We start from the raw sequence: 24,865 nt of genomic DNA, 5'->3' as shown, positions 1-24,865 counted from the left end.
TACCAACCTCAGATGAAAGATGACTCTCCTGGTGAAGCATAGCCTGAAGTTTGGTTTGAGCTGTTGAACGTCCACCCTAACCTCTACCTCGTCTAGTGTTTGATTTGCCTGCTATACGACCAAATGCATTACCAGATGCTCCAACTGATGCACCTTCCGATGCTTGACTGGAGTCTTGACCAAATCTTGTAGTATGCCTTTGAATCAACTTTAGGAATCCCTCATTTAATGATCCTGCTGGCCACATTGATAACACTTTCTACTACCTGCTCGGCACTGACCCTCACTGTATCTACCACAAGTTTGACACTGCGGAAAGTAACTCTGACTCACGTAAGTATCGTAAGGATCACTAAAGTCATCAATTTTGTCCTTAAAGTGCCACTCATCCATCTGATCATATCTCGCGCCACGTCCACCAAAACTTGGTCTAGGTCTAGAACTAAAACTGCTAGGTCTACTACCGCTTTCAAACTCTTATCCAGAAGTAGAAGCAGCCCTCTTAGGTGGACCGACTAGGACCACCAACTTCAAAAGGTCATGAGCAAGATAGAATCTTGGCCTCACATCTGAACTTTGGGTAATCATTAGGTGTTAACCAATCCTGATATTGCTTTCGTAGCCCCTCAATAAATCTCTGGGCCCTTCATTCTCTCAGTAGCTACCAACTTAGGAGCATGATGGGATAGAGCAACAAACGTTCCTCATACTACATAACAGTCATATTTTTCTCCTGTTCGAACCTCATGAACACACTGTGCAGACGATCTCATATAGCTTGATTAAATTATTGCTTAAAGAAATGAGTCTTGAACTGATCCCAAGTCATCGTGTGTAAGTGAAACCTCTCGCCTTCATAGTGTAGCACCACAAATATGCATCACCATCCAGAAAATCAACTGCTAAGAGAACTTTCTTGACAGCATGACAACCCAATGAATCAAACACTCTCTCCACCCTAGTATTCCAATCCTGCAGCGGATGCCTGTGGCGTCTAGCACGCTAGCTCTACACTAAAATCTGTATTCAGTTTTGGAAGCGCTACCGTAAAACGCTCAAACACACGTTCAATGGTACCTAACATATCCCAAGGTACACAGTCATCACCATTCCCCTCAATGGGTGAAGGATTCCTAACAATACGATGTCGGCATCCACGAGGCATAATATCTGAGAAAACCCTAAGGTCAAGTAACTTAATGAAATAACAGAATGACACACACCTCATACACTTGATAATTGCACCAATACCAAAGAGTATAGATGGGAAACCGCTGCAGTCGGGTTACCAAGTACATGATGAGTCCAAGGCGTACTCCTGATCGTCCCTCCGTGATGGGTCCGGCTTCGACCCATCATGAGCCATGAATGCTTTATGCTGGAACTGCCAAGGGATTGGGAACCCTTGGACAGTTGATGGGCTAAAAGGGTTGGTGACCCTTCACTTTCCCAAATTCGTTTTTTTATCAGAGACTAGATGTACTGTTCGTGAAATGGATTCTGTTCGTAGGAAGCTTGGAAGGCGAAGTGCGTTTACTGTTAACTGTCAGTTTGTTCGGAAAAAACATGGAAAAAGAATTAGTAGAGCTGGTGGCCTTTGTCTATTATGGAATGATGATATTACGGTGTCTTTAAAGTCTTATAGTGACAGTCACATTGATGTTATTGTTAATGAGATGTCAGGGCACCAGGTTTGGAGATTCACAGGTATTTATGGGCAACCCAAGGTGGAAAACAGGCACCTTACATGGAATTTGATAAAGAATCTTGGAGGCCAAGGTAACTATCCGTGGCTTCTCGGTGGGGATTTTAATGAGATACTTTCTTCAATGGAAAAAGAAGGTGACCCGTTGAGAGGGGAAAGACTCAAAGACAGATGGATGGCTTTTGTGAAGCTCTGGAGGTTTGTGGTTTGAAGGATTTGTTTTTCTCGGGGCCGCAGTTCACTTGGAGGGGGAATAGAAATGGTGAGGAAATTAAAATTCGGCTTGATCGCTTTGTTGCAAATCCAAGCTGGTTACAAATGTTCCCGGCAGCAAGAGTGGTACACTTGAATCCCAATGAATCAGATCATCTTCCCATCTTAGTTCAAGTTCGATGCAAGAGAACCAGAAGAAAAAAGCGGCAAAAGAAGTTTCGTTTCGAAGACTTTTGGCTTCGAGAGAATGATTGTAAAGATGTGGTTGAAGCGGGATGGGAAAGTGCTACAGGGTCGTGCCCTTTTACAAAAGTTTGTAACAAAATTTCAACTACAAGGGAAATGTTGTTAAGTTGGAGTAGGACTCGGTTTGGTAAGCTATGAGAAGAGATACAAATGGTTAGAGAGAAATTGGCTGTTTTTTATGATAGCACGTTGTCCTCTCCTTGTTTGGAGGAACGGGTTGCCCTTGAAAAAGAACTGCAGGAGCTTTTGCAAAAGGAACAAATTTTTTGGCAACAGAGGTCTCGTGTATTTTGGCTAGCCGAAGGTGACTTAAACACAAAATATTATCATCAGAAGCCTAGCAATCGGAAAAAAAAGAATACTTTGAAGGGACTTTTCAATGAGGAAGGAGTGTGGTGTAGCGAAGAAAAAGAAATGGAAGAGATTATTCTACGTTATTATGAGAAGTTGTTTACTTCATCAGTGCCTACACTGGGTGAGGGTGACTTGAGCTTTGTGACAAATATACTCTCTGATGAGGAGAATATCAGGTTGAATAGTGAGATCACGGAGGAGGAAGTTTATATGGCTTTGAAACAGATGCACCCCTCAAAAGCTCCGGGGCCGGATGGCTTTTCCCTGGCGTTCTACCAACAGTTTTGGGACGTTGTGGGATCGGATGTGGTGGAGGCAGTGAGACAATTCTTGAATTCCGAAGACCTTCTCAAACAGATCAACTGTACTTGGGTAACCCTAATTCCAAAAGTGAAGACTCCAGAGTTTGTCCATCAGCTTCGACCTATCAGTTTGTGTAATGTTATATATAAGATTGGGTCTAAAGTTTTAGCAAATAGATTGAAGCCCTACTTGGATGATATCATCTCACAACAACAGAGTGCCTTTGTTCCCGGAAGATTAATTTCGGATAATTCGTTGCTTGCGTTTGAGATTTCTCACTGTCTCAAGCATCGTAGAAGAGGTAATGTGGGTTTTTGTGCTCTTAAATTGGATATGAGTAAGGCGTATGATAGGGTTGAATGGGATTTTTTGGAAGTAGTCTTGGATAAATTGGGTTTTGGAGCTACCTGGATTAGATGGACTATGGCTTGTGTTCGTACAGTGAGCTACTCGTTTTTAGTGAATGGTGATCCGTGTGGCAATATTTCCCCTTCTCGAGGACTTAGACAAGGTGATGCAATATCACCGTATCTATTTCTTCTATGTGCTGAGGTGCTATCAAGAATGATCAAGGAGGCTGAGCGTAATGACCTTATGCATGGAGTTAAAGTTTGTCAACAAGCACCTGCTATTAGCCATCTTTTCTTTGCAGATGACTCGTTCATTTTTTCTAAAGCAGAGACCACTGATATTTTGTGCATGAGAGATATTTTCCAGAAGTATGAGCAGATGTCTGGGCAACAGATTAATTATGAGAAGAGTTGCATATCGTTTAGCAAGAATGTTCCGAGATGGAAGCAGGATGATTTGGCTCGTGTGTTGGGCGTGAAAAGGGTGGACAAGCACGATAAATATCTAGGTTTACCTACAGAACTCAGTTACTCTAAAGATGAGGACTTCAGGTACTTGGTTGATAGAGTGAGGACGAGGACGCAGGATTGGAGAAACAAAACTCTAAGCACGGCAGGGAAAGAGGTGTTAATAAAAGCTGTGGTACAGTCTATTCCAACATATGTGATGAGTTGCTTCAAATTACCTAGACACTTATGTGATGAGATGCATCGACTGATGGCTCAGTTTTGGTGGGGAGAATTTGGAGAGGAGAGGAAGATCCATTGGGTGGCATGGGACAAGCTTTGTGCACCAAAGAAGGAGGGGTTCAGGGACATGAACTTGTTTAACACTACCTTGCTTGCTAAGCGAGGATGGAGGTTAATCTGCAGGCCGGACTCTTTGCTTGCTCAGATATTTAAGGCACGTTATTTTCCTAATACTGATTCCATGCATGCTGTTTTGCATAAGGGTGCGTCCTTTTCGTGGAGGAGTATTATGAAAGGGAGGGATTTGTTGAAAAAGGGGTTGAGGATTCAGGTGGGCAATGGGGAGGATATTTCGATTTGGAACGATCCATGGGTGCCTCTACCCTATCGTTTCAAACCCTTTTCCATCCCTATGCAGGGTGCGGAGGATTTTAGAGTTGTAGATCTCATTGATGAGGAGACTGGGGATTGGCAGGAATGGTTATTACATGAGCTATTTACACCTATGGAAGTTGTTAATATTATGAAAATCCCTCTGAGTCTAAGTGGAGGGATTGATAAGCTTGTGTGGCATTTTGATAAGAAAGGGAGGTATAGTGTGAAAAATGGATATCATGTGGCTCGTGTTACGGACAATTTGGAGAGGACGGCATCCGGCTCCAGCTTCGGGGCAGATCGTGCAAGGTTATGGGGAAAACTATGGAAAGTTAACGTACCTCCTAAGGTACGTATGCATGCATGGCGTCTGGTCAAGGGAACGTTACCCACTCGAGCTGCCCTAGCTAAGAGGGTCCAGCTCTCAGACGTGAGATGTGTGTACTGTTCTAATGGTGTGGAAGATAGCCTACACTTGTTCAAAAACTATGATGCCTTAAGAGCTTTCTGGATGCATAGTTCACTCGAGTTACAACCTGGTAAGCACCCCTCTACTGTTCTTGACGTTTGGTTTTGGGATATGGTTGATGCACTTAATGGTGAGAAGCTGGAGTACTTCTTGATGGCCCTTTGGGTGGTTTGGATGGAGCGAAATAATATAGTTTGGAAAGCATCAGTTTCCAACCCCACTAACATGCATGCATGGGCTAAGTCATTTCTTAATGAATATAAGCAATTACATAAACGTCAAGGAGGGAAGGCCAAGAGATCACTTATCAAGTGGACTTGTCCACCAAGAGGAAGGTTGAAAATTAATATAGATGGAAGTTTTTGCACAGAAACTGGTGGTGGAGGTGTGGGGGTTGTGGTTAGAAACTTTGAAGGAACGTGCATGGCTACTTTTGCGCGACCTTTTCACTTTGAACAGTCAGCCATTCATATGGAGGCCGAAGCTCTTAGGGCGGGGTTGTTAATTGCAATTCAACAGGATTGGAAGGAAATTATTGTTGAAAGTGACTGCGTGAACTTGGTGAGTGCATTACGTGCAACTGATGATGATTTTTCGAGCATTGGAAGGATCTTGGATGATTGTAGAAATACCTAATGCTTTTACTTTATTTCATTTTCAACATATATGTCGCGAAGCAAATGGTGTGGCCGATAGATTAGCCCACCTTGCTAGATGTGGTAATTTAGATGCGTTTTCTTTAGAAGAGACTCCTGTTATTATTCAGGACGTTCTCTATGAGGATCTTTGTAATCTTTCTTGTGTAGCTCGGGGTTCAGGTTATATGTCCCCCCCGATGCAAAATTTTAATTCAATAAATGGAACCGGGCGTGGGGCTGAGCCTCCCAGCTAGGCTGGGTTCCAAACCCTTTTCAAAAAAAAAAAAAAAAAATTCCAATCATCATTCCAAATCCAACGAGCTTCCATGCTCTCCTTAGCATTCAACTCCCACAATGTAATATAAAGAAAATCTTAAATGCAAATCTCGAATCTTAATATATCAATATTACAGACATTTGACAATCAGAGCAGTCTAGACCAGGAACTAAAACAAGATACAAGTAGGTTAAACATGTAACTTACAACAAAGATAAAGGGGTAGACACTATGACTCTACACCTACGCACGCTCGACCAAAAATAATCTGCAGACTGGGTACGAAAAAACTGAAAAGCCAAGGGAAAAACATTTAAAAACTGTTAGAGTGAGTGGATGAAAAATAAATGATTTCAAGGAAAATAAATAAATAATGTTTTCCCAATTTTATTCTCAAATAAAAGCAAAGCATGTAGTACGTGAAAATACTTTTAGCCAGTCTCTGATACTTATATCATAAAACATATTGTAAATCAACTCATTTAAAATTCGAGCATCTCATTTAAAATACGCGATCTCAAAATCATTCCAAATTCTCACATGATCAAATATCTCAAAATCTTTTCAAAATATATTGAGGGGGTGTATTGTATCTGGAATTAGTTGAACTTTTAAAGAAATCGATGGAGTTCAAAAGTCTGGGTGTGTTCAATATAGACTTTTAGCAGTCCATGAAAGTCTTGGGGTATTTGATTAGGATTTTTAAAGACTTCGTGAATTCCACCAAAATCTAGAAGTATAAAAATAATAATAAAAAAAAAAAAGTCTATCAAAGTTCTTCTCTCTGCACGCGAAGAGGTTGGTCCTCTATCATCTCTCTTTCTTAGTTTTTTTGTCTTTTCTCTAATCTTTTATGATATCAACCTTTTTTGATACCCATCATGTTCATTGTAGTTGTTGAATGTGATTTTTTGTTTTTCAATTGTGATACTTGGAACCCTAATAGCAATAAAAATGATTTATGAAACCTTAAAACCCAAATATTGTGGTCTACCCATAAAACCTTGAATAGTGTTTCTATGAATAACTGGATTTTGTATCATTGATTATTCTCATCCGTTTGAATTTATATTATGGTTCAAAGAAAGCTTGAAGTATTGAATTTCAATTTATTGATTATAGATCAAGGCATTGACCAATATTATTATGATATATGTTAATTGACAAAAACAAAATTGATGAGAATAATTAATCATAATCATCAAGTGATCTATATTGTATTTTTGTGTTGATTGAGAGATTAGGAATGAGAACAAACTAGCTAGACAAAGTAATAGTCATTCATTTCAGTCAATTTTTACTAGAAGATATTTCATAATTGTTAGAAATAGGTATTGTAAGTAACAGATCAATTCTCAAAAAACAGAACGCTGTTTGCATCCAAATATATATATATATATATATATATATATATATATATACATACATATATATTTACGAGTAGGATTGCAAGTAGTTAGCAATCCTAAAAATAAAAAAATAAAATAAAAGCATATTGAAATATGACAAAGGATTGCAGTGATGTTGCAATCCTAAAAATAAAAAGAATGATAACAATACGTAAAGAACAAATGAAAGAATATCATGAAGGAGGAATCAAATTCACTAACTTGAATCTCTGAGAGAGGCTTTCTTTGGTGCAATGTCCTAAGACAAAAATATGTCCCTACACATTTGCTGTAGATTTTCGTGAACGTTAGCCCTGGAGGATACAACTCTCAATTCAAGGTTTGCAGTGTTGCTTTGGATACTATTATGAACGTCAATTTGTGTTTTATCTCAAAAGATTTTATGGAAGATATGTGAGTCTCAGAACTGATGTATTTGGGAATTGGCCTTTGTGCGTCTTTTATAGGGTTCAAATTGAACCGTCGTATGAAGAGTTACAACTGTTTGATTTGAATTTCAAAACGAACAGATGTGTTCTTTGTAACTGCTGTCATATTTATCTGAAACAAAAGAAAGACGTCTGTTCTTTCAAAACAAAATAAAGAGGGTCTTTGACCCATAGCACCAAAATAGACTAAAATTAGCCCCCACTTACACCACCAACAAAATTTTGTTCCCACTAACCCCACTTGATAGCTAAATGACGATTTTGGGCTCCAAAAAATAAAAAAATTACAGGTCGCCACTCTTATCTCTTTCGCTGACTCTCTCTCATCATCGATCTCTCTTTGCAAGGACGACGTCGACTCTCTCTCTCTCTCTGCAAGGACGCCGTCGACAACTCCCTCTCATCACCGATCTCTCTCTCTCTCTCTATAAGGAAGACGTCGACGACTCTCTCTCTCACTTGCTCTCTCATCACCGATCTCTTTCTGTAACGCCCCAAACCGCACCTCACCAGCTTGGGCACGTCACAGTGCCGCGGGGCTCTAAAATATAAACCGAAAGCTCGATTCACATTCTAGAGGACCGCTAGGCATTTTGTTAGAAAACTTTTTGCAAAACACAACGGAAGCTACCAATATTTTTGAGGTGAAAAACTTGAGTTGCTGAAATCTATTTCACTCATCCAGTACTTGGATAAGGATCACACGAGGTATGAATTTCAATGAAAGAGAATTCAACTAAATTTGACACGATGCTAAATAACCACAAGTTCCGAAACACGGAGTTCGAGAAATAGAATTTAGAATAAGGTACAAACGATGATTTACCGAACTTGTTTCCGCACACCCAGCTCCTTCCGCTATTGTCCCGTCACCAGTGCACAGTACCTGCATCCATACTGTTGTAGGGGGTGAGCTATCGTCCTCGCTGCTCAACAGGGACTCTACCTCAAATAGACTCAAAACCAATAAACAAATATTTGGGCTGCCCAGTATGAAAACATATTTAAACCAAATATTTAAAAGAACGACAAACTTTAATGATTTTCCACTTGAAAACCGATGCATGATGCTTAAATAAAAACGGCGCCAAAACCAAGTATTACCTGATGGCCGGTCCCATAGACCCACTACACGACCTTACCTCAAATTAATTTATCACCAGGTAAGCGTAGCGAGAGCGTCCGCTACCTAGCTACACACACGGATTGGGTCGTCATTGCGATCGCTCACCGTCCGACCGGTGTAACTAACCCTCCGGAGGTTAAGGGGATCAAACCCAAGGAAGTCAGAGCCACCCTTCGCTCTCAAGCCATCACATTTCTCACATGATTTGGTTAGTATGCATTGCATTTGAACATAACCAAACCATACCAACTAACATGCATCATTTAATAACAATATATAAGAAAATCACCAACCGAGGAGAGTCCTGAATCCCTACCTGGACTCCGATGCGTTCTCTCACGTACTCCGAGAGTCGCGAACCTTCTGTTCCTCGAGTAACTGGAGTCCTAGATTCAGACATTTCGATAGTTAATACCTTTTGAACAGTTAAACGAAATCTCAACGATTAATATATCGCCCATCCCCAACTTTTCCTGGTTTGACCAGGAGTTGACCAAGGGTTGACCACATTTGACCATTTGCGACAAGTTCGATAATTAAACCCCAAATTACCGAACATTTACATGAAGTTTTAAAGTATTGACCAAATATGCATTGAGTGCACCCAACTACTAAGGCCACCCATTATACATATATAATAATTCCTTTCATTCACTATCAATTTAACATATACACAAGCAAAGATCATGTTTCCAATTTCGTAAACGATTTATCCCAATTCACCCAATACTTGGTCTTTTATTTCCATTTCACATTTTGTCGCATAGTAAATTCCATTGAATTACTATGGACACCCACATAACTTAAACCATCCCTTAGCACCCTTTAAATTCACTCTCAAGCATTCAACATCACAACCAAATCATAATTTCTGTGTTGTTACCCCTCAAATAACAATAGCCACAGATCAAACATAACAACACGATATCATTTACTCATTCATAACCAGTAATCAATTTCACAGAAACCTCACACACACACTCACAATCTCCGATTAACAATACACCAATTTCTCAATCCATAACTCAATCGATTCTCCAGCCAACAAACCGAAACATTTCCATCAAAATCTCGATATTACCTCCAGTACTACAATCTGCAAAGAGATCCTCAAACCACCAAACTACACAACTCGATCAAACTATGCATAACACCATGATTCAACCAAATCTCCAGGACATAATTAATTCAAAAGCTCTTCAGTCCACAAGTTTCGAATTCATCACAAGAGCAACCTTTGAATCCAAGGTTTGGAATTATACCTTCGAAAGTCTACGTTGATCAAGCTCGGGTTTACAGAACCCCTTGAACTGGAATGTTGATGAGTTGAGGATTTTGACGCCAATAACCTAGCAAGACTCTTGATTTCTGGTCCACAAGTGTAGCCAAGGTGAAAACCAAGCCCAGAATGACCGGGAAGGTCACCGGTGTCGAAGAACACGGCGGAGCCGTGGCTACCCAGAAACGCAAAATCGTCAAAACTTGATTAAATTGAAAAACTAATTTTACTAGGGTGTTGAGCATGACGAGGAGGTGAGTTTCCATACCGGAGGCGGCCCAGACGGTGGCCGGAAACCACCACAGAACCGGTGGAGCAGACGCTGCTTCTTGCCTTTGACTCGCCGTTCACGATCGTTGCACGGACGATCCAAGGATAGGAGGCTATTGGCGATGGCGAGACGAAGAAGATGGTGGTCGTCAGTCGTCGATCGGTGGCCGGACGACACCACTTTGGTCGGGTTTCATGATCGGGTCGCCGAGTCTCAAGGATGGGTCGATCTCTCTCGATGTTTCTGATGCAATCTGGTCCCTTCCACGGAATTTATAATCCAAACATATCAATTCCAATGGTGGAGATCAAGCGGTGGAGTCAACAGACGGCCTAGATGGGTCCACGACATTTTCTATTTTCTTAAATGATTTCCAAAATCTCAAAACTTCGGAAAATCATAACAAATAGGTCGGGTATCCGAAAAATTCCCCGAAAAGTCCAACGAACTCATCGTGTCGTGCACTTTATTATCCAATCCTTACATCGAGGATTTCACTTTATGAAAATTTCTGAAAATTTTCTCGAGCATCTTGACCTTTATTGAGATCGTTGAATAATTTCTCGTACGATCTCCGCTAGGCTCGACATATTTTTCCGGGGCTCACACTTTCTCTGCAAGGACGTCGACGACGACTCGAGGATCCATCTCTCTCTCTACAAGGAGGAGGACCCCAATGCCGACGACGAGGATTTATCTCTCTCTCTCTCTCTCTCTCTCTCTCTCTCTCTCTGTGCAAGGACGTCGTCAATGACGACGACGAGGATCTTAATTACAAAAGCACCGAGTCCGATCCGAACCTTCTTCCCCGCACTAATCCCTCCGTCGGCCTTCTTCCCCGTTGTTTTCCAACACTGACTTCGTCGTCGTCATCTTCGGCATGACCGGCGTCTTCATCTCTAAGGTTGTGATTGATTGAATGATCTACTTTGGACCAGCTCGACCTGATGCAACTACTTTGGAGTCAGAGCTCCGAACACCGGCGAGAAACGCATCCGGCTTTTGACTTGGGTGCCCAAATCGTTTTTTTTTTTTTTTTTTTTGTAAAATGAGTGCAGAATTTAATTTATTAATTTTTTTTTTTTGGTAAAGTGGGGGCGGAAGGCCCATAAGGAAAGAACAAAGAAAAAAAATTATTGGGGGGCGATAGACGTCTATTGGGGGGCAGTAGACATTTTGAATTGATGTAATCTTCTTATTTTTTTTCTTTAATCAAAATTTTATTTGTCTAATTTTAAGAAATAAAGGGGTATTAGGGGGCAATAGACGTCTATTGGGGGCAATACAGGTTTATTCAGGGGGCAATAAATCTCTCCGACCTCATATGAGATCTACAACAACCTCTTTAGAGACTTCCGGCAAGGTTTCATTCTATTTCCCCCCAATAGACGTCTATTGGAGGGCAATAGAGATTTATTGCCCATCTATTCGGGGGCAATAGACGTCTATTTGGGGGTAATAAACTTTTCCGGCGACCTATGAGATCTTGGATGACCTCTTTGGGGACCTCCAGCGAGGTTTTCAGAAAAGTCCGGTGAGCGGCGACCGATGACCGGAATCCGGCAGCCGGTGACCGGCTCCGCGCGAAGTCTCCTATGGTTTCTATCTCTTCCATTCTCTCTCTCTCTCGCTAAGTAACAATGGGGTGAGGGTAAAATGGTATTAAAAAAAAACCTTAATGAGGTATTAAGGAATACCTCTTTAGAGTGTTTGTGTAAGAGAGAATTAAAAAAACTTAAAGGGGTAAGTGAGAAAAAAAAACCCCTAAAAATAGTGTAAATGGACAAAAACCTAAATAAATATGCTCAAGTGCTTAGGCCCGAGACCCAAGGCCCATGGCCCAGTCTTTGATCACAAAATTCCGACAACAATTGAAGAAGCCACGTATTGCAGTTTGCACTTGGCCCCAAGAGACCAAAGGCAATTCTTAATCTAACATGAGACATATTGCAGTTTGGATTAATGAGGATGCCAGGAGGCCAGGACCAAACCTCCAAGTGATAAAATGCTATTTGGTGCCTTTAAAAAAAAAAACAATAAATTATTTGGTGTAATAAGTCGTCGTGGGTGATGAAGAGGACCAAAAGTAATGTGTGATGGGCTATGTAAGCGGTGACGCATGTCTCGAGTAACCAGCTAGATAATAATCATCCATGAGTATCTGTAGATCGAGGTTGAGTCGTGGATGATGGCTGCTCAGAATCTGAATGGGCGGGTGGCAATTGTCACCGGCGGTTCTCGTGGCATCGGCCGTGAAATTGCTGTCCACCTCCACTCCCTGGGCGCAAGACTTGTCATCAACTACGCTTCCAGTTCCAATCAGGCAGACGAATTGGCCTCTCACCTCAACAACAACAACAACAAGAGCTCACAGTTGGCGGCCATTGCGGTAAAAGCAGATGTTTCAGATCCAGATCAGATGAAGCTCCTCTTCGACAAAGCTGAGCAAGAATTGGGTGCCCAGGTCCACATCCTGGTCAACTGCGCCGGCGTCTTGGATCCCAAGTACCCGTCTCTGGCCGACACCTGTGTCCAGGATTGGGATAACATATTCAATGTCAACACCAAAGGGGCCTTCTTGGCTTGCAGAGAGGCCGCCAACAGACTCCCACGCGGCGCCGGCGGAAGAATTATCATGATTACCACCTCCCTTGTTGGGGGACTGATGCCGGGATACGCCGCCTATACTGCCTCCAAGGCGGCCGTGGAGACCATGACCAAAATTGTCGCCAAGGAGCTCAAGGGCACCGGCATCACTGCCAACTGTGTTGCTCCCGGCCCTGTTGCCACCGACCTCTTCTTCGCCGGTAAAAGTGAGGAGACCATCAACAGGATCAAGGATGCTTGCCCTCTTGGCCGCCTTGGTCAGCCCCACGATGTGTCCCAGGTTGTCGGATTTTTAGCCGGCGATGCAGGGGAGTGGATCAACGGTCAGGTCATTAGGGTTAATGGTGGATTTGTCATCTGATATATATTTCTGGTTCCAATTCCATCTGTTGTATTATTATATCTTGTTCCAATCAAACTGGTTTGATGGATTCAAAAATATGCCTATTAATTCTCCATCACTTGCTTTTCTGCAATCTGAAAGGAGCACCTATATATCCTGATGTACATGTCTAGACTACTCCAACTTACAGATTCATCATCAGTTTTGGTCCTAGCTAGCTTGCTGAGAGCTTGGCAATTCTCAACTTCCATTTAAGAACATCAATCTGGACTCATTTTTCACACTGTCATTGATCACATCTTCAATCAATCCGTGCGCAAATTATTTCATAAACACCATTCAGTTAAAACAAAACACATGCTGAAGAAACAAGCCCAAACAAAAAACACATACTAGAACTAATTAATTAGAAAGGCTCCATCAGCTTGGAGTTGAACAAGATGCTCTATCATCTTGCTTGCCTTCTTGCTCAATTGGTATCGCGACATCAACAAGCCATACAACCAACGAAACCAGCCGTCATTGGCATCACCTTTGTACTCGAAGAATTTGGTCACCTCTTCGGTGAGCCTGTCCACGCTGGTCAGCCATTTCTCGACTTCAGCTCTGACTGCCACCTGCCCCCTCTGTTTGGCGTCTTCGACAGCTTGGCGCACCATGTCTCTTGCGGCCTTGAGCTTCTTTACTTGTTTCAACAGATTCTCGATGTTGGTCTTGTAGCTGAGAATGTAAGCAACGTAGATGTTAAGGTATTTGGTGACCACAGGTCCACTGCAGGCAAGAAGGTACTTGGCCAAGTACTGCCCAACAGTGGGTTTGATTGGAGCAACCAATTGATCAACAAAGCACTCCACAGCAACAAATGTAAGGAACCCAGCAGCCAAGGGCGTAATGGTTGCAACCTTGTAGGTTACTCCTTCCATTAATGAATCCATCTACAGCTTAATTAGTACCCAGACTTTGATTTGACGATGCTAATATTGAAGATGATCCAAAACCAGATCGATCACGTATGCAATATATGCCCAGCTGATGCATTATTATAAAGAAGAAGACTTGAGTGAAGCTTCGATCAACAAGGAAACAATTGCTCAGTGAATTAATTAAGAAATACATGGTATTGTGTTTAATATAGGTATACCGTTTACTGCAATTTTAAGAGCATGTGGTGATTGACTCAAAATAATGATATATGACTCGGAAACTGATCCGATCCAAGCCGGTTTGGATTGGGCTTTTTCATCCCAGTTGATAGGTCACTGGACCCGCCACGATGTCCTCTGGGCTGGTAGCAGTTCGTTGTTGGCGTGTTGCCTCTGCTTGGTCTAATGTTGTCGAAGGGGAATTTGCTGGCGGTGCTATTATGGTTTTATGGTCAATCACAATGATGCGGCTGAAATAGTCTCACAATTTAACCCTGTAAAATATAGTTGTCAGTATAGGATAAGCAGAGATCGTTCAGTCCATGGATTGTAGGGTACACCTACACAAAAAGGTCAATTAAATAAAATAATAAAATGGGGGGTTTTGAAATTTGGTTCCTAATCTACTTAAAATAAAAACAAAACCAATAAAATTATCTACAATGATCGACTTCTTCATACTCAAATCAGAATTTTCATTCCATGTCAATATGCAATAAATTGTTTCAATCTATACAACCTAAAATCGTGTCAACACTAAATATCAGAAATGAATTCAAAGTACAAGTCTGAAGAGATGGAGTACCACTTTAATTCTTCTTTTTAATCTCCTAAGTTAGGAAAAGTCCATAACTTATAATATTTCATATAAAACATTACGTTAATATTGAAGTGTTAGATTCAATATGAAACATAAACTTATAACTCAAGTATACCATCTCAAATGTTAAATCAATGTTATGAAATAAAATCATAAAACTAACTTGGTGGATTGCTGTCGTTATCCATTTGGTGATCTGCTGCCGTTATCTATCTGATCTTCTCCTAGATACACACCGTATCTCTCTTTATTGTTTGATGGGACAAACTCAATGAGACCGTTTTATGTTCTAGTAGGGATCAAATACAAATACCATTCTATATATAAAGCTGTTGAACACAGCAGTTACATGGTAGTTCCTTCCATCAAGGAACTGTCAAAATAACTTCCTATCCTAATAGATTTGTCTGGATAACCACACATTTGAATTTCAAATTCTTTAACAGATATTCTAATATATAAACTAAATTCGATTACTTAATAAGTTTATATATAGGGTCCTTGCCCAAAAGCACCAAAATGAGCCAAACTTTTCCCACTTACCCCAGCAACAGTTTTTCATTCCCACTAACCCAATTTTAGGAAAAATGACTATTTTGCCCATAACTTAATTAAAGAATTACATGCTTCTGCCACTCTTTCATCTCTCTCTCTCTCCCCTGGATCTCCACCTCCGGTCTCTCTCTCTCTCTCTCTCTCTCTTTCTCTCTCCCTCCCTCTCCCTCCGGTATCCACCTCCAGCACAACGTCGATCGCAGACGACATGACGAACTCCGGCAATTCGCGACGAAGAGCAGACTGCTCTTCACACCCAAGCAATTGCTCAGGACACCCAAGCTCTATCTTCTCGCTGAATCTGTCGAACACCGTGTTGCAAATCGAACACCTCGCCCTCGCGGTCAAGATCGAGCTTCTACACTGGCCAATTCTCATTCGGCCCCGATCTCATCTTTGCCTTCCGTTGTTGCAACCATATTCGCTGCACGAGCTTTTCCGGCCTAGCTCCAATTCACTCACCTTCGCCAGAGTCGATCTGAGATCGAGATGTAGACCTCCGATTCGCTGCGTTTTGATTTCACGATTTGCGTGCTCGACTTGGCTGTGTGAGTCAGTGGCTCACCGGAGCTGTGTGGATTGACATGTGTGTATAACACTGAGTGAAGCAGTGATTGAGATTGTTGCATCGGGAAGAAGAAGAAGAAGAGTGGTGGAGTTGGATTTTGGAGTTTGCGACTGGGATTGTTGCTCCGGCCACTGGTTTTGGGGTTGTTTTCTTTTTCTCCTCTCTTCTTCCCCAAACTGCTTATTTACTTTTGCTTTTCAAAAAAGCACTTTCTCGCTTTTGTAAACTGTGGGAAGAAATCCGAGAAGGAAAGGGGAAAAAAAAAAGAAAAAAAAGTTGTATTGGGGGCAAATCAAAATGGTGCTACTTCTGTTTTGCAACAGAAGGCCCGAAAGGAAAGAAAACAGGAAAAATAATATTTTATTGCTCCCCAATAGACATATATTGCCCCCCAATAGACGTCTATTGGGGGGCAATATATGTCTATTGGGGAGCAATAGACATTTGAATTGATGTAATTTACTCGTTTTTTTGCTTAATCAAAGTTTTATTTATCTAATTTTAGGAAGATTAGTTCCCATTATGACTATCGAAAGTTTTATTGGGGGGCAATAGACGGCTATTAGGGGGCAATAATTGATGTAATCTCCTTATTTTTTTCTGTAATCAAAATTTTATTTGTCTAAATTTATGGAAATTAGTTCCCATTCTGGCAACTGAAAGTCCTATTGGGGCGCAATACATGGCTGATAGTCGTCTATTGGCCCCCCAATAGACGTCTATTAGGGGCAATAGACGTCTATTAGGGGCAATAGACGTCTATTGGGGACAAAAAAACTTTCCGGTGAGATTTTCAGCAAATTCCGGTAGGCCGCAGCCGGTGACCGGAATCCGACGAAAGTTAACCGGATTCAGGCGGCCGGCGACGGGCTCCGACAAAGTCTCCTATGGTTTCTCTCTCTTCCATTTTCTCTCTCTCTCTCTCTCTCTTTAAGTAACAAAGGGGTGAGGGGTAAAATGGTATTAAAAAAAATTAAAAAAAAAAAATCTTAATGGGGTATTAGGGAAGACTCCCTTAGAGTGTATTGGGTAAGAGGGAATTAAAAAAACTTAATGGGGTAAGTGGAAAAAAAATCCCTAGAAATGGGGTAAATGGACAAAACCCCTTATATATATTGGTTAATGTATTTATATTTGAATTCAAAATAGTTTATTTACATTAACTGATGCATACATAATGTAATAGTTAGTTCATATCTATTGCTATGCAATAGGTATGATCTCACAATCTCCCACTGAACTAGATATTATATGATGTATACCATGTAAATAACCTATTTCTTAATTGTGCACTTGAATTCAAAAATACTATCTGTTTTACAAAACCCTATCAATTAAGATTTACTAAGCTGAATCATAGAAGAGAATGACAAATTAGCATTGAACATTAATATGAGAGCATTGGAAGAATTAACCCTTTTACCCCCAAATGACAAGTTACAATGTCATTCCAAATTCTAGCTTATTATTGACATGCAGAGGAAAATATATATTTTTGGAGGTGTGGAGGTGTGATGCCTAGAGTAATTTTGTAATCTTCATCACTCTTCTCAAAATCCTTAACAACAGCACTGCCATACTAGCTTAGAGGTTAAGAAGTCGAGCTATCAGAGGTCCATGAAGTGGCAAATTGTGCTCAGAAGCTCTAACTTAACCGCTTTACGCTAATGACAAAGGACAACATCTCATTATTATCTTTTGTTCTAACTAGGCAGGCACGAAACTAGAGGGGGGCTAGGTTGTGCTGCAACCCACCCCAGTGTTTTTTTGAAAAGAATTTCAAACTAGACAAGAAATAATGAGATCAGAAATTTTCGGCATTGACCATTCCTTTTTTAAATGCTCACAACCCGAGATAAAAAAAGTCCGAATGGAGTGATTCCACTTAAACTAGAAAGTACACTCATAGAGCTTTCCATCCATATAAAGTAGGTCACCCAATTTCCACTTAAGTGAAAATGGTAGCTTGTCAAATTTGATAAACTGTTCTACAAACTGCTTCAGACCTATCACTCAAATTGCTATTTATCCAAATCCAGAAGATTGAAAAGGATGAAACCACCTGGAACAGAAACTAGACTCATTTCCCCTTCTTCCCATAAAATTTCACACTCCAATTAAATCTGAGTAGAAAACTATAGACCTGCAAATTCACCGTTCAATTATGCAGATTTTGCTGTAAGCTAATTCTGATATTGGTGTACTTGGTTGGCTATTGTGTAAGTTAAAGGGCACAAAATTAAAAACTGTTTCTCAGGCATATGTGAGACATTCAGGTCTATGTTCCCGCAAATTTTAAGCTCCATATTCCAGTTGGTTTAGGAACTATAGCCTTCCAAATCAATCTACAATAATTTTTTTTTTCTCACTCTCCAGTATTCCAATCAATATTCCATAAGTTTTACGATTCCAAATGAAAAATCCTTTTAAAGGAAAACACTAGACATAGAGAAATACAATCCCACAAAATTTCAGGGCTTATGCTCTCTTGAGGTGAGATATATAGGTCTCCAAAGTCGATTGATATTTCTGACATAAAAGTGTTTAGCATGAAATAAAAAAAACTTGAGGTAGAATTTGACAATCTAAAATTTAACCCCCCTCAATTTAATTTTCTGGTTCCGTCCCTAATAAACTAGGAGTATTCTATACCACTCCCAATTATATGCTGAGTAGGCAGCTGTTTTAGCACAAGCAATGATGATAATCGATTAGAGCAAGTTCACTCGTTGGGTCACCAGGTCAGCCACTATTCACTACTTTTTAGTGTTACTTTCACCCTCTAGGTCATGAGCACAGTGTATTTTGTGCCCTGGGTCATCCTGTACAGTGTTTTGGGTCACCATTATGACCTGCATAGTTAATTTCGTACCCTGGGTCACGGGCACAATGTATTTCGTGACCCAGAGAATGAAAATATACACTAAAAAGTAGTGAATAGTAGGTGACCCGGTGACCCAACGGGTGAACTTGCTCTTAGGTTTGGGGAGAGAACATTTTTGTGTAATCGTGAGAGACGATTTGAGCAAGGGTGTAAATGTATTTTAATTTTTTGAATGGGGGTGTAAAACTGTAAATGTATTTATGAACACAACCGGCAATATCCGGTAACCCGCAACTGGTAACCGGGTGCGTAATTATCTGTCGGTCAACCCTTGAAATTATATATACCCGGAAGCAGAAACAAAAGGGTCCTCGTTGCCTGGGTATATATACTTCTGAGAGCCCCAACAAAAGCTGCAATCGAAAGATCGGAATTTCTTCCATCAGAGCCAAACCCATATATAAAAAATTCTGATTTGAAAATTTCCCTCCTCCAATTCCAACGAAACGAAGCGAAACGAAACGTTTTTGTCCGGTTTTGTTTAATTTTGAAACCCTAGATTATCCCGAGGTTGGAGACGAGGGATCTGATCAAAGACCAGAAATTGGGAATGGGGGAACAAGGTGGATTGGAAGAGAGCCAACCCGTCGATCTTTCCAAGCACCCATCTGGCATTGTTCCCACTCTTCAGTAAGTCTCTCTCTCTTTTTCACAAGATCCCATTCCTTTCTCGGATCTTCCCTTACACAAACCTTCAAATTTGTGCTTTACTTTGAATTGTGATGGAGCTATGTTGTTTCCTCCCTCTATCGATGCATATCTTGTTTTTTTTTTTTTTTGCAATTACTCACCAGCCTTACTACTACTCTTATATATAACTTTTAAGTGGGGCTTCAACCCTGTAATTTGCTCTCATACCAAATGTAATGGTGGAATTTGCTGCTGAAAATCACATCACAACGGAGTTGTGCTCAATCTGCAACTTAGGAATTGTGCGCATTAGCCCCTGATATTATAATTTTTGTTAGTAATGTGGAAATATGGCTAGTCACGGTCATGTCAAGTTATTTGGGTATATAAAACACGGAACTGCCAACAACAGCTTATTTGTCATTCTCTTCTCGTTCAAAGTGATTTTATAAGTATTCATTTCTCTTTCACTTTGAGCAATATATTCTTGTTGATTATGCTGAATGCTGAAGCTTAGTCCTTGCATCTCCCTTGATTGTGTTTGTAGGAATATTGTATCGACAGTTAATTTGGATTGCAAGTTGGATCTTAAGCAAATTGCGTTGCAAGCTCGAAATGCAGAATACAATCCCAAGGTACGCAGGAGTTTGGGAAAAACCTTGCTGCATAGTTCATGTCAGCATTGTTTTGGTATTTTAGTGGTGCCAATGCACTCTAAGAAGATATTTATCAAGGGCTCTTGATATTGTGGTTATCTAGGATGGGATGCTTGTATTGGTCTTTGTTTATTAAGTAAAGTCAGTCTTTGTAGCTGAGTCTAGCACTCATAAAAAAAATTGAAAACTAATTTTTTTTGTGAAACTGAAAACTAAGTTATTAAATGAATGGAAAAGGCATTTGGCAAGTTCAGAAGATCTTATAAATTAATTCACTTTGCATTCTGGAACAAACACATGGATCTATCTTAGCAGACCATTAATTCTTATGGTGATCGAGTTATTTATGGGATTTAATACTTACTTCTTTTCATTGGATGGCCTTGCAGCGTTTTGCTGCTGTCATAATGAGAATAAGGGAACCAAAAACTACAGCTTTGATTTTTGCCTCTGGGAAGATGGTGAGCTCTCCTAAAAGTTTCTGATATCCTACTTGCTGAAAACTATATGATTTCATCCCTGATTTTCTTTTTAATTGTTGTTTTAGTAACATTTTTGGAAATACTGTGAAATTTTTCATACCATACTCATATATCATCGGTTGAAATCAGTTATTGGGTGCAATTCAAACATGAATATGTCTTTTTGGATATATATTTGGAATCCCCCACACACAAACATGTGAAATTTCATGTCCAGTTTGAGTTCTGTGGAGCATGCATAATCTGAATCTTAAATTCACAAATTTTGATGCTCAAGATCAATTTTGAGATGGTGTGATTTTTGTAGGAGTTCTATTTTATTGATGGGGAATTGCTAGTGTGTGTACTTCCATTGGCATTGTGTTACTTGCCTGATTTTGAAATCATATGTATGTAGTGGCCTAGCCAGGATTCAGGAATATAGTGTGCGTGTGCGTGGGGTTGGTTTGGGGGAGAGGAGGAGGAGGGGTGGAGCTTGGTGTTTTTTTATATTTTATTTTATAAAATGAAGCAATTTCAACTATTTGATTGTACATGAGAGCAATTTCAACTATTTTGAGGGTGAGCAGATATTTGGAATCGCAACACAGTGGTATTTTAATAAAGTCAAGCGATTTCAACTTATTAATTGTATACGAGAGAGGGCAATAAGCTTGACTATCGTTTTGGGGGCTAAACAGATATTTGGAAGCAGATATGGAACTTGAATTATCTGAAATGGTGTTCAATAAACAAAACATCTGTTGGTTTTTAAGTAGAAGAGAGAGGAAATAATACAAACCAAAGAGGAAATGTGAAACATTCGGGAATTGAAGGCTAGGTTTGTGATTTTAGGGATCACCTTCAAATTTTATTTGTAAAAGAATGAAAAATAAAACTCAAGGAGAGGTAGAATATCCACTTGGATGAAGATAGTCTCTACGTTTTACTGGCAATACCTTTAATCATGGGTGCTAAGTGGTTTGTTAACCAGTTTAAAAATCATGTTTTGCACCTGGCATTTTTAGAACTTTGGCTTCCAAATTGTGACTTATACCACAATCCATAAAGTACTGCATTGTTTTCGGATGCTTGGACCTTGATATATGACACCCTGCTCATATTTTTAAAGTTGAGGTATGCGCTTATCATGTCTTTATTTCCTAATATTTCTGCTCTTCAGGTATGCACAGGTGCCAAAAGTGAACAGCAATCAAAGCTGGCAGCAAGGAAGGTAGAAGTTGCATGCTTACGTATTGGTTGTTCTTTATATGGGAGGTTTCATGTGTTTGACATAATTGCATTGTGCGGCAATAGTAGTGTGATTGTGTGAACTTTAAGCCTTGTTTTGGCCTTATGGCATGTGGATCCAAATAATTCTTTCTTCTCCCTGTCATAATTATTGTTTTGTTTAGAGAAGAACTAATATTAAGCAGGTTGCGGGGATATACTTCTGGAGTTATTTTCTCTGATTTAATACTTTTTGTTCCCAGTATGCTCGAATTATCCAGAAGCTTGGTTTTCCCGCTAAGTTTAAGGTCTCTCTCTCTCTCTCTCTATATATATATATATACACATACTTTCTTTTAATACTTGCTTTTATGATTTTCAGGATTTTAAGATTCAAAACATTGTTGCCTCATGTGATGTTAAATTCCCAATCAGACTTGAAGGTCTTGCATACTCCCATGGTGCCTTTTCAAGTGTAAGTGAGAACTGGGATTTTTTTATACTCATGTGTTTCTAATTTTTAAATGTGATGTTGAGCTCTTTTCATTTTTTTTTTTCCTTTATGTTTAACAACTTTGTCTAGGTTCTTTCATGATTTCATGATGTTCTACTCCTTGGGTCTACCTAGATAGTATTGGCATTTTTTCTGATAATAGGAGATTAGTATCTATGTATTTTGCCATTTAGCATCTTATGTGCGTATAATTAATGAGATCAACCATTTTGTGTGTTGGCCTGATGCATTTTAGGTGTATATACTTGATTGTGAGTGTGTTTTTCGGTATGTAATTGGTTGCCATTTTAAGTGCATGTTTTTGGTTTATATTTCAATCAGTGTGTGTGGACTTATTGTACATTATGTTAAAGGAAGATAATAATTTTGATGAGGTTCAGAAGAGATTTGTGGGAATTTCAATTTGTGATGCTGTAAATGGTTATTAAGTAAAGACCAATAGAGAACTCCAAGGATGAGATGAGAGGAGAAATTTAAAATGAAAAGGACTAGAGATATTTCTTATCTGTAGGACTATGGGGATTACTGCTAGAGATCTTATGTATCACACCTTAGTTTGCATCGCACATTCATCTAGATAAGGAAAAGTTTGCTGGAAATACTGTAATTTCATGACTCCTCATTCTAAAAAAAAAAAAAATCCCACATCATCAGTTTGCTATGTATTTACCCAGTAAATGACCCTAGACATAAATGACTCTTCGCTACTGCAGTTAAGGTAAAGCCCACTGCTCATTAGTGATTGAACGTGATCATATTTAATTATGCAACATCCCAAGTACAATATATGCTGAAACTTAAAACCAAATTTGTTTGGGCTGTGGTCTTGAAACACACCTTTCGATGTCTGAGGTGAAATTTAAAAGGCGCTTCCAGTATTCCTCCATTCACAAGGACAAACTGATTCCTGAAGTTCAAATTCTTAAACTTGATGTATAGTTATGTTGAATTATGATATGGTTTGGATATGAAAGTAATTTGGTAGTTTTGATGCTTTTGTTTAATTAATAAAGATGTAATCTTGTTTGTGCAATACTTCCTCGGCATAAACACTTTGAGAATTATTTTGCTGGTTGTATTTTCCATAGTCATCTTTTGGCAAGAACAGTAACACTTACATTGTCTTATGTTTATGCAGTATGAGCCAGAACTTTTTCCTGGACTAATATATCGCATGAAGCAGCCCAAGATTGTTCTTCTCATATTTGTGTCGGGGAAAATTGTTATAACGGGTGCAAAGGTGATTTGATGCTTTTCTTGTGCATTTCCTCTTCTTCCATATCTTTTCTCCTGCTTTAGCAGATGGGGCATTTCTTAATTTATCTAATTTAATGTCGTAGGTGAGAGACGACACGTACAAGGCTTTTGAGCTGATATATCCTGTCCTTACAGAGTTCAGGAAGGTCCAGCAATGGTATGAGCCTCCCCTTTTTCTTTTCTCATCCTGAAAATCCCAAATCGTTGCTCATTTCTTTTGTCTTATTTTTTATTGATTTTATATCCATATTGCGTCTGTTAGATCATACTTACATGTATCTTCTGTTGGTGGCAGACGCACATCTCAACGTAGCTCAAGGGCTGCTGTGGGCAATGCCTGCTACAACATTTTTGCTTCTTTCTTGCATGGTGTTGAAGGCAGTAGATTTAGTTGTGAATACATAATATAACAGGATTTGTTGTCAGTATGGCAGATAAGCTACAATTGATTGGTGTCTGATCCTTTGAGGACTTTATAAATAAAAACTTCCAATTTTGATAGTGGGGAATCTTTTCAGCGTTCAATGATATATACTTTGCCAATTTTGACAGAAAAGATGCATTCATGAACATCCATATTAAGTTGTGGAAATTGTTCATTTTATTGGTACATTATGGCAAAGAAAGATGTGCATGCCAATTGCAGCGTTATACAACTTCTCCATTGTTGATCTATTTATTGGCCGCGAGTGATTTGCTATTTAGTTAATTACCATAATGATATTTACCGAACCAATTGTTGATTGCTGTCTTGCCGACTGGTCCAAGGCGAAGGTTCTTTAGGATACCATGGTCTTTGGGGCTTTATGGTGTTCAGATGAAAAAGCCATATCCATTTTGATTTATGCTTTGCTTTACTCGCTTACTGCTTATGAAGGGTTCCTTCCCGACAGTCCCCGATGGTTTCTCATAGCTCCGTATGATGTACTTTCGAACTTGGCTCTGGTCCTGCTGCAAACCTAAATGGTTTTAGGTCAAGTTGAAGCATTTCCCCTTTAAAGTCCGAGAGGGTTGGAAGAGTTATTGGTGCTAGTCTAGGCACTGTCGTTAGCATGGATAGGCTTAGCATGCGGCTTATGTTGTGGTGGTTAGGGTTCGGATTAACCTCAATTTCTTGGGCTACTTCTTGTAGATCAAGAGTCATACTTGCACTAGTAACGGAAGTGTCAGTCTTGAATACGGCAGCCATGCCACGTGGTTGGTACAGTTTAATCAAAATCTGAAATTTTTTAATTTTACCCCTACTTTATTAAGGTGAAATACTCAAAACACTTCATGCATGTG

General features: G+C 39.8%; 2 protein-coding genes across 3 annotated transcripts; both read left to right on the top strand.

Annotated features, from left to right (window-relative positions):
* The first annotated feature begins 12,182 nt into the window (after positions 1 to 12,182).
* On the top strand, positions 12,183 to 13,281 carry LOC112193424 (NADPH-dependent aldehyde reductase-like protein, chloroplastic). Its single transcript, XM_024333572.2, has one exon. It carries the CDS (start codon positions 12,319 to 12,321, stop codon positions 13,099 to 13,101), a length of 783 nt encoding a protein of 260 aa, XP_024189340.1. The 5' UTR covers positions 12,183 to 12,318; the 3' UTR covers positions 13,102 to 13,281.
* A 5,858-nt stretch (positions 13,282 to 19,139) lies between these two features.
* On the top strand, positions 19,140 to 24,106 carry LOC112193777 (TATA-box-binding protein 2). 2 transcript variants are annotated; one of them, XM_024334002.2, is made up of 9 exons: positions 19,140 to 19,463; positions 20,011 to 20,098; positions 20,509 to 20,580; positions 21,764 to 21,814; positions 22,074 to 22,118; positions 22,193 to 22,285; positions 23,463 to 23,564; positions 23,665 to 23,738; positions 23,877 to 24,106. In XM_024334002.2, coding segments are annotated over exons 1-9 (606 nt in total). In that variant the 5' UTR covers positions 19,140 to 19,383; the 3' UTR covers positions 23,878 to 24,106. The 2 variants fall into 2 exon arrangements, with proteins under 2 accessions (XP_024189770.1, XP_024189771.1); XM_024334003.2 differs by lacking the exon at positions 22,074 to 22,118.
* Positions 24,107 to 24,865: the final 759 nt, after the last annotated feature.

This window comes from Rosa chinensis, chromosome 3, assembly GCF_002994745.2.
Source record: "Rosa chinensis cultivar Old Blush chromosome 3, RchiOBHm-V2, whole genome shotgun sequence".
Lineage (NCBI taxonomy): Eukaryota > Viridiplantae > Streptophyta > Magnoliopsida > Rosales > Rosaceae > Rosa > Rosa chinensis.
This window is presented reverse-complemented; position numbering and strand designations above follow the sequence as displayed.